The following is an 18,046-nucleotide window of genomic DNA, read 5'->3' on the forward strand; positions in this document are numbered from 1 at the left end:
TCTCTCAGGACGGAAAAAAAAATTTGAGTTATCGAGTTTTCGAGTTATTAAGGTTTTTAAAAAAATTACAGTAGTAACTCTCACAATTACGCACATGTACGCTATATGCATTTATATATGTACTAGGGGACCTCTTCGAATTACGATCAATAAAGTAGTCTTCAATATTTTATGAAATTTTGAAATGAACAACATTTTCCACTTGATTTTTCACACAAAATTTAAATGTTCTAATTTTATCTCAAACAGTAACCCCACATTCAAAAAGTTCTCAGCAGCCATTTTGTAGGAGTTAAAAAAGCAGAATGATGAAAATGAGGAATGCATTTTCCGTTTTCGCTTGAAAACTGACGGACGAAAAATCGACCCTCTTTCTTCAAAGTGAACAATATGTTCAAGAGAAATGCACAAAGATTCTAAACTCTGGGGAAACACAGCACACCCCTCATACCAACACTCTCTTATTATCTTGCCCCAAACCCCTATTCACAAAATTTTCAAGAAAAGGGATGAAAAACATGAAGCAATTGTCCCTGGAACTGGTTTTACTACAAAAATTGTCAAAGAAAAACGACAATTGAAACTTCTGTGCAAAAATTTCAACATATCAAGGGTTTTGAAAAATAAATTTCGAGATAACTATGGAAAATACATGAGGTTTTTTTTTATAGCAAATGCTGGGGAAATATTTTTTTCGAGACATCAAGGGTTTCGAGATAAGGAGGTTCGTGATATCAAGGTTTAACTGTATATATATAAGTGTCAGTATATATATATATATATATTATAACACTTAGATTTTGACCCAAAATTCCTATTTTTCGAAGGCTTTCCTCCATTCTAATTATTATTCAGTGCTTCATCTCAACTGTCTGTAACAATGCTTTTATTAAAATTTGTAGGGGGTAAAAAAAATCATTGAGAAGAAAGATCTGTTGCTGTTTTTTCCCTTGAATATGAACAAATAAAATTCTGGCTTTTGTTTTAGAGACTTTTCCTGTAATCAGGGGATTTAAAATGTTTACTTTTTGGTTATTTTTCCTCAATCTGCCTCAAAATATTATTATTTTTTTTGAGCAATCATGATTGCTTATTGCTTTCATTTGACTGTTTTTGGCGTGCTATCATTTTTCCCACCGGCGCGGCGCCACCCTCTGCCAGCACCACCCGTCGCGTCCGCCGGCCTCACGATGCTGCTCCTCTAGCAAAAACCGTCTCCAGGTTGCGTCCTTATCCTACACACACACGCATACATACACGCACCAACACACACGCACACACAAACACATATACACACACGCATGCATACAGACACCTACACATACACACAAATACACACAACTGCTCACACATTCATGCCTGCACACAGACACAAACACATATGCTTACACACAACTGCTCACACATTCATGCCTGCACACAGACACAAACACATATGCTTACACACACATACACATACCCCGCCCCCACGCACTCCAACACTCATACACACAACTACCCACGCACTCATTACTGCACACAGACACAAACACACATGCCTGCACACATACACATACCCCCCCCCACACACACACACACACTCGTGATTGCGAAAAACATAATTTGAATTCAGGATGACAAAATTCAAATTAATTTTTTTTTTTTTTTGTATTGTTTAAGCCTGATTATTGAATACACATCACTTGACATAACTTTCATTTTCGATGTAGACCGTGGGAAGTCGGGCGACGCAGCTAGTATACATATACTAGCAACATATATAAATAAATTTTGAAATTAATTATTATTATTTTATTTAAAAAAAATTTTTTTTTGCGTATCACAGTTAGCCATTGACCCCACAACATAGACAGCAACATTTAATATAGTGCCGGACAAGAGCGACTTGGATCACAGAATGGCAAAATGTCTTGTTCTGAGATGAATCCCGCTTCTGTTTATCCAGTGATAGTTGCCGCATACGTGTGTGGCATCGATGTGGAGACAGATTTAATCCGGCAGTAACTGTGGAACGTCCCACCGCACGACAACGTGGCATAATGGTTTGGGGCGGAGTTGCTTACAATTCCATATCACCTCTAGTTCATACTCAGGGCACTATGACGGCTCAAGGATACTTGGATAATGTGGTGCGACCGGTGGCAATCCCTTACTTCAAGAGCTACCTAATGCAATTTTTCAACAGGATAACGCCCGACCACACAGTGCTCGCATCTACCAACATGCATATTTTTTTTTTAATTTTTTGCGTATCACAGTTGTTTGTAACAAACATAATCTAAGACTTTTTAAATTTTTTTTTGCATATCACAGTTGTTTGTAACAAGCATAATCTAAGACTTTTTTAATTTTGAATAGTTATATAGTTATATTTTGAATAGTTGTTTAGTATATTTTTTACTTTATTTATTCATTAAAATATAGGTTTTTGATTAGAGAACAATTCTATATGAATGGATGTCAAAAAATTTCAATTTTTTTACATAAATATTGATTATTTTTTACGAAAGTATAATTACATTACTTCTATACTTACACTATTACTTGTTATTCTTGTAGCAATAATTCAAAATTATTTCAATATAAACTTTTTAGTTTTATTATGATTTGACATATGTCTTTAAGAGTGGTTTCAATAATTAGAATTCTTATGCTAAGTGGTCGCTGGAAAAAAATATTTGTTTTAAATTTCATTTACTATTTCCTTGTAGATAATTTAATATACTACTATTTTTATTTTATAGTTGATGTGCTTTTTTTTTAAAGTTTTACTATTGTAATAAAAAAGCATCACCTTTTTTAATTAACAGCTTAAAATGTTTTAAATACTGCATTTTATATAAACAGTCAATAGTTTTCAAGTAGAACAGAGAGAGGAAACCATTATCATAGGTACAGTAAAACCTGTAAAGTTGACCACCCTTGTAAGTTGACCACCTGTCTAAGTTGACCGCTATTTTCAGGCACAGAATTAGATCTTATCATATAATTCAACCTCTATAAGTTGATCACTAAAGTAATGCACCACAAGTGGTCAACTTACACAGGTTTCACTGTAACGTAAATTGGGGAACTTTGGTGAACTTAATCAATCAAAAGTCAGGGAAATTTTTTTTACAGTTCCTGTCGCCACCCTCTGGTTCTTTATGTTCAAATATATCATGATTAAAAGCCAATGTTTAAGGTTCTGGGAGTGAAGTAAAAATATGTGCATAAAAGTGTCACATGCAAATGGATTAGGCTTTATCTTGTGTGGAGTGTAACCACACCTTTGTAAGTAATTAAACTTTTGTAGATGTTGAATGACTGGAAAGATGAGGCTGAAGAAGAAGATGAATCTTTCATCAATGACAGTTCTGAAGAGGAAGTAAAGAGCACCTCCGAATCAGGGTCTGATGAAAAGTGAGTCTTGATTGCAGTAGTTACATTTACTTTACTAATATGCTTATTTTCTCTTCAAAAACCTAGTTCACACTGTCTGATGCAATAATTATATTTGTCTTGGAACCAAAAAGTTAATTAGTTCCTTACATAAGAGAGAACCTAAATATTAGGATGTCCATTTTCTTGTTAAATGTAGAAAAAGTAAAAAAACAGTGCAATGATTGTTTTATGAAAAATTTAGATTTGATACTTCAAATTGGGTTAAGTTTAGAACAATTTTCTTTTTTTTTTTGAAAAGAGGTGTCGATGCTTATAGTTTTAGGAAAGTTATAAAACTGAGGAATAAAATTCAAAGAAAAAAGAATGAATCTAGATGTCTGCAAAATGCAGTAGTTAGAAAATATTTTCAAATTTCACTTGAATATTTAAAAATATAATTGTGATAAAACAAGTACTTTAATTGTTTATGTTCAAAAATTCGTACAAATATACAAAGTATGTTCCAAAAGTTACAAATAATTCTTTTTTTTTCTGGAGCATTTCAGTTTGGGAAAGTACAGTCGAACCTCCATATATCAAAGAAGAAAATTTCTGGAAAAAAATGTTTGATGTATAGAAATTTCGATGTATAGAAGCGATCTTAGCTTATGATTCATTGTTCCTAATTAACATTAAAATCAATGTTAATTTTCATGTCTTAAACTCAATTTCTAGTTTATATGAGAATCAGATTAAATGAAAGTTAATGTTAAAAAATGAATTAATGTGAAACATTTACTGAGCACTACATAGCTTCTAAGAAAACTACTGTCTTGCAGCTTCATATTTTTGAGTGAATGTTTTCAGTAAGTTTCAATACTTTCATTATGACTTTCCCATTTTTTATAATAGTAGACCCTCTGCTTGCGGAAATACTACATTTACCAGAACTGACATTTTTGAGCCTTCAAATTTGTTCATTCTTCGGTAATTCAACTTTATCTGCAACATTGAATAATTTTCATTTTAACAATGTTATGGAGAGAAAAGTAAAGAATAAAAAAGAATGTATAATAAAACACAATTTAATTTGAAAATTATTTTACTGAAGCTAAAACGTCTGGGAATGATAATCAAAGACAAAAGGGATAGCTTGAAACCGATTTTTCTGCGTTGTTTTTTGAAATCAAGAATTAAAATAAACTTGAGGGAATTTTAGAGCTCCAGATCCAAACAGCGACCTATCTGTACACCCCTCTCAACACCAAATTCCTTATGAGTTTTGTAGCAACCTTTACTGAGCTTCATTTTCACCCTAACCTTCATTTTTCGTCGGGCAAACGATCTGAATTGGAAAAAAAAAAATCTCTGAATGTCTTTGAAGATTTTTTGATATATAGAAACACTTTTTCTATGTAATGGACATGAAAATTTGCTGGAAGTTTGATACATAGAAATTTTTTATTTATGGAGGTTCAACTGTAGTACTTAGGTTCTTTAGTAACTTTTGCAGCAGTTCTGTCTGGAAGAATAAATAAATAAAAAAATAAAAAAAAATCAGACAGGTAGTGTTCTAGGAATTGCTGTTTTGAAATGTTTTGAGTTTTTTTTTTAATATCAAAGAATTTTTTTCTTTTTTCTCCCCCAGAGAGTCTAGTGGTGATGAAGTTGTTAAAAAATACAAGACAAGGAGTCGACGAGACAAAGGTTTGTAAACTGCTTGATCCAAAACGTTATAAATCAATAAAATTTTACTGTCATTCAGTGCTCATCCATTGTTGTTCACAAGATGAGAAATGGAAGTTAATATTTGCAGCTATTTTTTTTATAGTGTAATGGTTATGACAGAATCAGCAATGAAAAAATAATGTGTATGTTGTAACTATTTCAGTTATTGTGTTTCATCATTATCAAGTAGATGACCTGAAATATTTTATTATATTCAATTTATTTGATGCTTATTGCAGGTACTAAAAGGTTCTCCAGTGAAATCCCAGTGTGATGAAATAAAATTTCACTCCTAGTTTACTTGCCATTACACTTGAATTCCATTACAAAGAAATTTTCGATAGCACAATTTTATTAAGAGAGTGACGAGTCACAATCAGTTGTCAAGAGAGTCAATTATCTCCTTATGCAGGGGTGGAAAATCTGCGCCAATTTTTAAATTCTGATACAACCTGATACAAAACGACCAAATTCTCAATTTTTACGCCAAAAATGCGATTTAGTTATCCAAAAACATTCACTACAAGGAAAAAAAAAAGCTTTTGCATTCGTTTTTTATCATATAAATCTAAAAAGAAGCATACAAGTAAAAAAGAGGGTAAAAAATTGCTTATATTTGCCGAAAACTGCGTACAGTGCTTTAAGTTTCAATCCTTTTGCATCTTGTAAATTTTTCAGCAATTCTGAAAAGTGGAAGTTATTTTCACCTGTGTTACTTCAGATTGGCTTATTTTATTTTTTATTTTATAATTTTTTCATGTTTGGAGTAAAATTAAGATATAGGAAAATGTGGGCTAAAGTAAAATAGTGGGTCAAAGTGAATGAGGAAATATTTAGTCTGCTTTTAGTGCTACCTATCTAATAATATTTTAACTATGTGGTAACAAATGTAGTCTACATGAAATACACCGTCAGCTCAGTCAATTCCAGCCGAGGACTGCAGTTTCGTGCTTATGAGCACTCATCAGCCTGTCATGGGAAAATGACTGAGCTAGAAGTTGAAAAACCTCTTGAGGAACCCAAGAGTGCCAAACAAACTGGTAGCTAATACAGAATTAGCACTTACCAGACGAGTGACCAAAGCAATGGTTCGGTTCAACTCAGTGAGCTCCCTTTTTTTATGTTGATAAATAATTTCTTCAGTAGTTGCTAATCGTACGTTTACTAAAAGTAGTTTTTGCACTTTTTTTTAAGCTAAAATATTGCTACCAGATTGGGTTTTAAAAATTATTTATGTACTTTTTTGCTGCAAATGTTTTGTATTTGTTTCAAACTGTGTAGTGAGTGTACAAAATTAAAGATTTTGTTAAAAGTCGTGAATTCACTTGTTCTTTCCGATGTGAAATAGTGTTTTTACTGATACAAAACTGTTCGTTCTGATACAAAATTTGCATGTTTGCTGATACAAAAATGAAATTTTGATTTTCCACCCCTGCCTTATGCTTTACCATAGTACTGGATGTGTCACCCTTTCAGATTTCATGATTTTCACTGTGAATGTTATAGGCAGTAAGTATGAAATTAAGGGAGACTATGATTAAATTTTTTCAACAGATATAGCATAAAAGTACATGACTCAAAGTTTTTGTGGTATGAAGTCACCAACCACAACAGGAGCTGTTATTTAAAGTTAGAGCTGTTAGATGAAGTGGTTCTTAACTTCATTCTGCAACAAGACTATGTATCATGCTTCAGTGAGAATTAATTCCGTTGCTCAGTTGGTTATTACTGGGGTAAATGATGAGCTGTTTCTCTTTTAGCCCTTTAAAAAAAATGTTGATTACCTAATTATAGTTTTTTTAAATTTTTGTGTATAATGGGTAAAGGAGTGGTTGGAATGATGCATACAAACTAATCAGATTTCTTATTCACTGAGATCAATGAGTTCCAAGACCTAGAAATTTTTCACAATATCCCATGTTTCATGAATTTTTATTTTCATTTAGTTTTATTTTAAATATATGATTGATTTTGAAAAAGTGCTGTTTATGGAAATTATGGCTTTTTTCTTTTCTTTCTTTCTTTCTTTGGTGGAAAAATTGATGGACTAGTATATATTCAAGTATGTGATTACTTTTTTCTGAATTTTAAATGTTTGGAAAAAATAAAAGATGTTTCCCTTCTGACTTCAATTGATGTTTCAATTTGGGAAATTTGATATGTAATAGATTTTTATGTTGTCTCAAAACACATGTTTTTAAGAATCTTGCTTGTGGGATAAATCAAACTCGTGTAATATCATTTTCTCTTTATAGATGACGAAATCGGTGAAGCTCCAGAGGAAGAAGTGGAGGAAGCAAAACAGTGGTTTGATTCCTATATTACTCCTGAAGATCGCTTCAAACTGAATTTGAGTGGCAAAATGATCCTGCTCATAGAGATTCTAAAAGAGTGTGAAGTCATTGGAGACAAAGTGTACGTTTCAATCTACTTTTCTCCATTCTTTGTTCCAGAAATACAATTGTTTTCGGCTGTCTTTCTGAAATACTGTAAAATGTTTTAAAGATAACCACCCATGAATGGGTGTTGCTTAAAAGTGACTTTTTGGAGTGGCTATGTCCAGGCTATCCTCTCCCTTAAATGTCACCTCAAATAACTTAAAAATTGTTTTCCAGCATTTTGGTTGGGTTATGTCTCCATACTTTTTCTTCCCAAAAATAGCCTAAAATTGACTTTAACTTTGAAAAAGATTTCAGGAGGGAAATCCAAACTCTTGCATCCTCTTTTCCCTATCATTGCCAAACAAGGCCTAAAGTCCCAAAATTTGACAAAATAAAGTCTCAAATCATGGTCAAAAAATTCTCAGCAACAAAACTTGGGATCCTTAATTCTGAGCCCTTAACCCCCCCCCCCCCCCCTGTCCCAGATCCTTAACACTGAGTTTGTCTAAAATTGTAAATTATTAATGAAGATCCGTTTTTAAAAAGGTTTTAGAGCAGATCCACAAATCCTCTAATGTCACCAAAGATAGCCTACCAAAAAAGTAAGTGAAACTAGCCTGAATAAATCACCTGGATCTGATGGCAATCATCGTCAAATGTTAGATCATCTTAGTAAATTTGGAAGGCAAAGTTTTCTGGATATTATTAATTATTCCTGAAATAAGGGACATCTTCCTAGGGACTGGAGGAGAGCCACAGTCATACCTATTAAGAAACCTGGCAAAACCGACAGCTCCCCGGAGAGCTACCAACCTATAGTCCTAACCAGTATTGCATGCAAAATCATGGAGAAAATGGTTATGAGAAGACTCGCTTTTCACCTACATTCGCACGTAATCATACAATCGCGGTCTTCCTGGACTTGTCAAAAGCATTTGACAGAGTCTGGAATAATTTACTAATTATAAAACTATATAAAAAATTTGGAATTGGTGGTAAAGCTCTTCCTTGGGTATACGATTTTGTGAGAAATAGATTTATCAAAGTGAAGTATAACAATTCCCTTTCCAGGAGTTAAAGGATCTCTCAAGGGGTACCTCAAGGGTCAGTACTGAACCCAACTATGTTCTCACTTTACTTATCAGGCATTGAAAGAGTTATTAAGGAAAAATGTGAAGTTGGTGCTTCTTTCGCGGACGACATTGTCCTCTGGAAGTCCGATTCTGACTTGAAGAGCTTGGAAAGTGTCATCAACTGGGTCTTAGAAGACATTCGGAATTTCTCTAATGATCACAAACTATGTTTTAATCCAACTAAATCTTTGGTAATATTCTTTACTACTAACAGATTTATAATTACCATCCCAATATCTTATTGAATGGTCAATTACTGAATGTGGATAAACATCCAAAATATTTGGGATTTGTGTTGGAACCTGAAATACTGGGAAACAGTCATATTGATCATATAGTACTTAAGACTAGAAGGAGACTGAGCATCTTGAGGTACATCTTTGGGCGCAATTGGGGGGTCTGATGCTGGAACAATCAGAAACACGTATATCTCACTAATCAGACCAATCTTAGAATATGGCATCCCAATTTATTGCTCTGCCTCTGCTACAAATCTACAGAAACTCGAAAAAGTCCAGCTCAGCGCTGCCCGGATTATTACTGGGCTGTGAAACACTTGTCCTAGTGATATTGTCTTTTACAAGGCAAACCTTCAGCCGCTAAGTCTTACGAGACGAGCATGTCTAACAAAATATTACAACAAGCTCAGAGCTCTTGGTACACAAAATCGTACCTCTATTTACTTCGAAAATTGGCGTAATAATTAAAGGCTCAGAAGGAACAGTCCCTTCAGCCAAATAGCTTCTCTTAATCTGGTCGATAATACTGTGGAATCACATCATTTGACACAATGTCTAGACCCAGTGGATGATCTTGACGGCGTCTTTTTCCATCCTGACTTACCAGTTCAAGTGAATAAACAAACAGATCTTCCAACCTATTTAAGACAAGTAGCTCTAGAGAGAATTGGAGAAATTCCAATTGACGCTATTCGAGTCTACACGTATGGCAGTAGAGACGATAATAACCACTCTGGTAGTCGAATTTACATCAAATCGCAAAACCTTGACTTGAGGATTCGGAGAAGAAACCCTAATTACTGCTCTGTATTCCGTAGTGAGCTAATAGCCATTTATGAAGCCCTAGACTCTCTGGAGCTACTTCACCACGGAACCGAAATTTGAATTTTATCTGATGGCAGAAGTGCAATACAGCACCTGACCAGATGGCAAAGTGTGAGAGATAGTGAAGGAGTTTCAATACTCAACAAACTAAAACAACTTTCCGTCTCTCATCAAATTCATATGCAGTGGATCCCTTCCCATGTGGAAATAGAGGGTAATGAGATCGTGGATACCTTGGCGAAAGCTGGTGCTGCTGAGGTCTCAGAGCCAGCGGCATCACTAACCTTTCAGGAGATCCACTCAGATTAAATACAAGGATAATATCACTTGGATTGTCCAGCCAGAACACCATTGGTACAGATGTTCACAACCTGGTGGCTTCCTTGCCCCTGGGTTTGACAGACAGGAACAAACAACTCTTGCCCATTTTCGTAGTGGACATCTTAAAACTTTAAAATTTTCGGAGGGGTCGAAGATCTTTCAGACTTGTTCCAAGTGTTCTGTTGAGCAGACTTCGCCTGACCATATACTGTCGTGCCTGGGGCTCTCCAGGAGGGATTTGACTGAAGACCCAGTGACGGTGCTGGATTTCTTGAGGTTAAACAAACTCATGGACCTGGTCTAGCAACTGCTGACCATGGGAGCATGCAGCAACAACAAGAAGATAGCCTACAATCGCGCTTTTTAGAATTCAATGTCAAATAATATTTCTGGAGAGAGCCTTTGAACCTTCCTCATTCCCTAAACATCCTAAGAGACAGCCTAAAGTTAGTTTTAAAGCCTCAATTTCAAAATATCCAGGGGGAACCCTTGACCTCCTAACATCAGCAAAGTTTTCCTAAAATGAAATTCAATATTGGGTCATTCCATGTCAAGTGTGGGAAATTTTTTCCCTCACCCTTTTGTATTTCTTTGAAATTTGGCTCATCGGTTGTACCCTTTGAGGTAATCAAAAGTCCAAATTTTTAGATTTTTATCTCTATTATTTTTTTATTTATGACACTTTGATTTTTCGAAAAAACCCTCTTTTTTTCATGGATGCTTGAACATAAAATGGACGATAACTCAGCACCAAATATAGATAGAAAGATTTGGTAAAAAACATTTTAAAGTACATTAGTTGCTGTTTAATAGGATATGCAACATGACTATTTTCAGAAAAATTTTAGTTTTTTAAAAAATAAAATTTAATTTTTAAATTTAAATTTCTCAGAAAAGGTATAATGAATTTTTTTAAAAAAATTCTCAAAAGTTTGTGTGTATTTTATCTTCATTTGTGCAAATTTTCAAGTTGGGATCTCAATGGGATCATATTTTTATGAATTTTTAAATAAAATTTGACTTATGAAATAATGACATTTTTCAGATTCTAACTAGTTAAATATGGGGTTCTCTTACTGGGAATGGTCTAGTAAGTAATAATTGGTCATAACTATACTTGAAATGAGCTGACATGAATTTGTAGATTATTACCCCCCCCCCCCCCCCCCCCCCCCCCCCCCCCCCCCCGCCTTCCGCCACACAATCACTTGTTTTTTTTTTCTAAACTTTTCATATTTTAGAAATAAATAAATAAATAAATAACCAAAATAAATAGTAAACTTAGTAAAAATTGGTAAATGTTCTTCTTTAAAATAAGAAAAAAAAACCCTCCCCCCCCGGACCAACACTTTTATTATTTTTTTCAAAACTATTTTCAAAATGTAAAAAATAAATAAATGAATAAAATAAAACAAAATAAATAGAAAACATATTAAAAGCTAATAAATGTTCTTCTTTAAAGCAAGACGAAGTACATTACCCCCCCCCCCTCCCCACTCATCCACACATACGATTAACACTATACAAGTATCACGCCTCACCTGATGTTTTTTTTTTTTCAGACCAAGTGTTTCTTTTTCAATCCGAACTTCACAAAGTGTACTTGATTAATTCACTATCTGATAAGGAAAGTTATGATTCATTTCATCCCTTACCCCTGCCCCAACTTTCAATATTGGAGGGAGGAAAGAAATAGTTTGCCACAAGACCATAGCAAAATAGGAGTGTTCCCCCCGTGTTGTTTCATTCTTTTCACACTAAACTAAAAATAAATCTAAGTATCAGATCATATGTCTGTCACATAAAACTAAATGTCTTTCTACAACAATTGGAGTGCAGCTGTTTTTTTCTTTTCTTTAATGCTAGCTTTCTTTTAATTTCAGTCGTAAAAGAGAGCAATGCAGCGAGATCTATTTATACATAAATTAAAAGCAGTTATAGATCAAACAAATTTTGCTGATTTGAGCATAACCTTCCATGTTGTTAAGTTTCATTCCAGATTGCCTCCCCCCTCCTCCTCCCCCTCCCCCCTACCGTCCCAGTTTCTGAAAGAAAAAAAGCTGTAAATGAGTGGTTCTATTTGTCTGTTAAAGTTTTTATGACTTTTAGTTTTTATGACCCCCCCCCCATTTATAAGCTTTAGTCACTACTGATATTTAGCAGCGTGCGTCCCAGTTTATTATGGTTATAACTCTTACGTGCCAGCTTTTTTTTTTTTTTTTTTGATTACTGTTTTGAAAAAAAAAGATAAAAAGTGGTTGTGTGGCGGGGGGAGGGGGGGGGGTTACTAATCCACAAATTCATGTCAGCTCATTTCAAGCATAGTCATGATCAATTACTACTTACTAGACCATCCCCAGTAAGAGAACCCCATATTTAACTAGTTAGAACCTGAAAAATGTCATTATTTCATATGTCAAATTTTATTTAAAAATTCATAAAAATATGATCCCATTGAGATCCCAACTTGAAAATTTGCACAAATAAAGATAAAATACACACAAATTTTTGAGAATTTTTTAAAAAAATTTCATTATACCTTTTCTAAGAAATTTAAATTTAAAATTTAAATTTCATTTTTTTAAAATTCAAATATTTTTGAAATTAGTCAGGTTGAATATCCTATTAAACAGCAACTAATGTACTTTAAAAGGCTTTTTACCAAATCTTTTTATCTATATTTGGTGCTGAGTTATCGTCCATTTTATGTTCAAGCATCCATTAAAAAAAGAGGGTTTTTCGAAAAATCAAAGTGTCATAAATAAAAAAATAATAGAGATAAAAATCTAAAAATTTCAACTTTTGATTAACTCAAAGGGTGCAACCGATGAGCCAAATTTCAAAGAAATACAAAAGGGTGAGGGAAAAAACTTTGGATCACTTGATATGGAATGACCCTATTGGGGAAAATGATAGAGTTAAGGAAATTCAATTTAAAAAAAGGTATTCTATTTTTAAAAAAAGAGGCTTGTTCACCACTGAAGAGCACACCGCTTTTTTCCCCCAGATAATATTTGTTGCAATTTTCTTTATTCAATGTTTTCTTTTAGTTTAAACATAAAAGGTTGCTGCATGTTTTACAAATTTATACTGATTTTGTATTCAGATACATAGATAGAGAGAGAAAAAGACAAAAACACAATTTTGGTCTTTTAAAGTTTATATAGTCGTCACATAATTAAAGCTTAATGAATACAAAATTTAGGGGGGGGGGGAGAATCAGCATAAATCTGAGGGTGAGGGAGGTTTGCCTTTACTTTTACATATCAGAGTTCTTTACAAAATTTCTAACCGCTCCCTGGAAAAAAATCCTGCATGCTCATCTGAGAATGAGTGTTCTAACATAGCAATGCCTCTCAATTAGGACCATAGAACATTTGTCATAGGTAATCATAGACAGTGACATAGCTGGAGAAATGTTTCCGGCAGGGATATGGTTGAGCTTTGAAAGGGGGTATATGTTTAGGTTTATTCGTTTTATATGGTGCAAAAAAAAAAAAAAAAAAAAAAATCATAAATTTCTTTTGTGGGGGGGGGGGGCAAGGAAGGGTTAGATTTTCACTAAATTCTCCCTCTCTCTGGATATGTCACAGATCTGAAATGCACAAAATGTGTTTATGAAACTAGCTTTATATTTCATTTAAATGAATGAGGATCCCTTACCTATTTTCAGAATTGTGTTTTCGACATCTTTGCTAACGCTGGATATGATTGAAGACATCCTCAGTGGCGATGATGCAGCCGAAGAAATGGACCAGGAGAACCTCTCAGGCTCTTGGATCAAAGGGAGGGACTATTTTCGTATGGATGGATCCACCTCGGCAGACTTTCGAAAATCATACATTGATATGTTCAACAATCCAGAAAATGAAAGGTGTTTATTTGTTCTCAACACAAGCAGCTATTTTGAACACTTTTATGCTTTCAGTGAGCTGATCTTATGATATTGTTTTTGCTCTGTTAAACAAAGGGGCACCAATGCAACACATTTGCTATAAATTATCATACTTTTTTCTTTTCTTTTTTAAAAATACTGGGTTTTATTATTCATTAGTTTCTGTTAATCAATTGTTTTAACAAAGAAAAAACTAAGGCATTTGATTAAAGAATAATTGCATTAAAACTGCTAGCTATTCATTGAGGTATATTTCGGGATCTGATGCATTGGCATAATATTTTGGTCAATAGGTTTCTCTTTTTCCCGTTCTTTCTTTCCATGTCTTTATGTTTGTGAGAGTAAAATGAAGGTAAGAGTAGTAAGTGTTGTGAGAGTAAACAGCTCGCCTGCCTGGCTTTCAACAAAATGCGCACTTCTCAAAGCAGGCTCAAATGGAATAGGTAAACTTACAACATTCTTAATTTAAGCATGATGATATTTCAAAAATGCTGCGTTTGCCCGCAAAAGATCTCTTAACTTAAAAAAAATTCGAATTTTTCAATTTGTAAAGTTGGCTACTTTGCCTAATGCCAAGTTGCTGAATGCTATGTATTTTCCATAGAAACCATGGAGAATTCAAAAAATGTAAGCCAACTATAAATTAGGAAAAAGGCCAGATTTTCTATTAAAATAAAATAATAATTATTGCAACATCAGTTTTAAACACTTCGGGTGATTATTTAAAAAAAAAAAACTTTGACAAGGGGGAAAACCAGCGATTATTGACATTGTGGTTGTCTGCAACACTGTAGATAAGCAGATAAACTGAGGGCAGAAAGCTTAAAATCCAGTTCTAAGTGTTCTAATGGGACTTTCTCTTCCCATGACATATGTTTGAGTTTGTTTATGCTAACCAGGCGCTGATTTGGCAGATGCATGTGCTGCATTTACTGACTATCTGGATTACTATCTTGTTTTAAATGTTTAATGAGTATTTTAGTTAAATCCTATTTTCAACTGGGGGTTTGATTTTTGTTTTGCACTGATTAATTTTTTTTTAATTAAATTCATTTTTGAGCAGAAGGAGAATTATGCTACATTAGAATTGTATAATGCATATTTTAACAACTTTTTTCTTTATATGGGAGAGGGTTTGCTATGATTCTAGGGTGAGTGATGTTTTTTTTTTTTTTAATTTATTTTTTTATTTTATTATTATTATTATTTTTTATGTTGTAGGTGCATGTTTTATTTTGGTTTTTTCTTTGAGGTTGAACCACTTTGTGGTCTTAGCAGTGATATTATATTTTATCTAATTGTAACGCCTATTTTAATTAAATATTTCTTTTTCTTCAAGTCTTGTTTCGTCGAATATCAAATAATTGGTGCAACTGCATTTGTCCAATATTAAGAACTTCTGACAAGCACAGAAAACTACAGAAGATAGTTAAGACAACCCCTGAAAGCTTTAATATGAGAGTGGCATAGGGTCATAAAGATGTTGAACAGCATCAACCAGTCTAACACCACTGAGAAGGGTGTAAAAACCAATAAAGCAAGGCTCTGATTTATCTCAAGATTAATTTCTATCACACCTTCTGCCTTCTTTCTAAAATTATACAAACATAGCAGTTTGTATCTTATATTTTGAAATACTCCAACATTTAACATGTTTTAGTTAACATGTTATCAGTTTTTTAGCAAAAAAATATTATTTCCCTTTCACAAAGTAGTTTCAGGCTGTAAATATTATTTAAACTTTAAAATGATATAAAATATTCTATATTTTTAAATTTCTTTAAACTCACTGGTTATGCATTTAATGAATTAAGAAATTATATTAAACATTTAAAAATATTGCATATTTTGCTAGGTCTTTAAATTTTTTTATAGGTTCGTAAACAGTTCTTAGAAAGTCCTTTTTTTTTGTTCCCCTAAAAGTAAACATCATGTACCTCTAATGTGAGATAAACATATTTTTTTCCCCTTTTAGGGCTCGTTTATTCCTAATCTCCACAAAGGCTGGAGGTTTAGGCACCAACCTGGTGGGTGCTAACCGTGTGATCCTCCTGGATGCATCTTGGAACCCTTCAGACGACATGCAAGCAATCTTTCGTGTGTTCAGATTTGGTCAGAAGAAGCCTGTCTATATTTACAGGTTGCTGGCACAGGTAAATTAGCTTCAGAAAAACATTTAGCATCCAGTAGCACAGCCAAAAATTACCTTCTGTTGGGTAATGCAGTAATAGTGTTCAAATATTTTTGTAACTTTTTTATATATACAGTCGAACCTCGTTAAAACCGCCAACCTTAGTGACGGGCCAAAAGTTGGCGAAACTCGAGGGTGGCGGTTTAACGAGGTTTCCCCCTATCCTTCATAAATGCATGGTATTAAGAAAATATAGTTAAAAATATGTATTTTCCTTCCCAACTGATCTTTGAATCATAACAGAAAATGGATACTAAGAAAATAAATAAACCAAACACAAATATTTAAAAGATAAACTTACCGGCATGAACCAGTTTAATGTTTAAAAAAATAACTATCTAAAGTGCTTTGTTTTTTTTTTGTTGGGTACATAGCTCATCCACATTTTTTTCAAGACGGAGTACATTGTTGATCATTTCTCTGTCAGTTTTTTCATTTTGTTCGAAGTAGAGTCTAAGTTTTTTGACGTAATCCTGTGCTTCTTTCCCGGTGATTTTTGGTTCTGATTCCTCTTCGTCACAATCCGATTCGCTGTGATCTGATACTTCGGGAGCTTTAAAAAAATTAACTATTTCTTCATCTGTCAACACTTCAAATATTGGCTCGTCATGGTCAATGTTTAAAAATTCATCCGCATTCATTTCAAGGCTAAGCACCTCATTCGCTTCTTGAAATGTTTCATTAAAAGCTGTAATTGCAGGGTCTTGAAAAATCTGTTGGTCAACATTTGCATCAGCTCTTATCAATCCGGTATGTTTCCAACAGTTTTTGATTGTGTCCTCACTTACACAGTCCCAGGCTTTTTTTGCAAAGTATATTGCATCTTTCAACGTAACATCTCATTTACGATTTTCATTTATATCCTCCACGGTTTTCTTTACCAAAAACCGTCTGTAATGGGCCTTAAACGATTTGATAATTCCTGCATCCATTGGTTGCAGAATTCCTGTGGTGTTCGGTGGCAAAAATTCTATTCTCACATTAGACAGTTTTTTTTAATTTGTGGCATGGTGCATTGTCAAGAATTAACAGCACGTTTCTTTTTTGCATTTTCATCGCGTTGTTAAACACATTCACCCAGTCAGTAAATTCAACTTCATTCATCCACGCCTTTTTATTGAAACGATACTTCACATAGAGTTCCGGACGAAAATTTTTAAAGCAGTGAGGCTTTTTCGCTTTACCGATGACTTCTAAAAGTCGTTTGTCACTACCATCAGCATTTGTGCAGTGCACAGTTGTTATCCTGGTTTTCTTCTTCTTCACACCTTTTTCGGCTTTATTTGAAATCGTTTTGGAGGGCATCATCGCAAAGAACAATCCAGATTCGTCCATATTGTAAACATCTTTCAAGTTGTACTCTGCAATAATTTCAGCTAGCTTTGTTTTCCCAGCATTAAGTTTTGCGACATCAACTGTAGCAGTCTCACCGTGACGAGTGTGCAAACACAGGCCATTCCTTTTTTTAAATCGGTCGAGCCAACCGTTACTGTACGAAAAGTTTTCAACGTTCAGTTCTTTGCCAAAAATTTTTGCTTGTTCCTTTATAACTTCATCAGTCACAGCACCGTGATTTTCGTTCACTTGGGTTATCCACATGAGTAGAGCATTTTCCACATTTTCGTGCTTCCCAGTTTTTATCTTCTTGACTGTATGTAATGATTTCTCTAATCCTAACCACTTTTGTTTCTCCTGCAGAATATCTCCAACGGTTCTTCGACTAACTTTTTTTTCCAGAATATCGGAGAAATGATTGGCAATAGATTGCTGGCTTGCGGCTTGATTTTTTTCCTTATACTCACAAATTAGAATTTTTTCGTGCACGCTTAAGATAGTTTTCGACATTTTTACACTGCGAAATGAGAGAGCAGGACGTTATAGAACGCTGATACCTAAACAAGAAACAACAGTCGTTTGCAAAACCTGCATAAGATGTCAAAGGTTTAGCCTCACCCCCTCCCTCCCCCAAG

At 33.9% G+C, this 18,046-nt stretch overlaps 1 protein-coding gene across 1 annotated transcript in view; it reads left to right on the forward strand.

The window, feature by feature from the left end:
- LOC129220824 (transcriptional regulator ATRX homolog) overlaps positions 1-18,046 on the forward strand; it is an 86,007-nt gene that overhangs the window by 49,910 nt on the left and 18,051 nt on the right. Inside the window, exons 15-19 of the mRNA XM_054855254.1 lie at positions 3,296-3,402; positions 5,012-5,070; positions 7,347-7,506; positions 13,664-13,864; positions 15,861-16,038. Of these exons, the coding sequence (XP_054711229.1) occupies positions 3,296-3,402; positions 5,012-5,070; positions 7,347-7,506; positions 13,664-13,864; positions 15,861-16,038 (705 nt within the window). The remainder of the gene's footprint in view (positions 1-3,295; positions 3,403-5,011; positions 5,071-7,346; positions 7,507-13,663; positions 13,865-15,860; positions 16,039-18,046) is intronic.

The sequence above is a fragment of the Uloborus diversus genome, chromosome 4 (assembly GCF_026930045.1).
Source record: "Uloborus diversus isolate 005 chromosome 4, Udiv.v.3.1, whole genome shotgun sequence".
NCBI lineage: Eukaryota > Metazoa > Arthropoda > Arachnida > Araneae > Uloboridae > Uloborus > Uloborus diversus.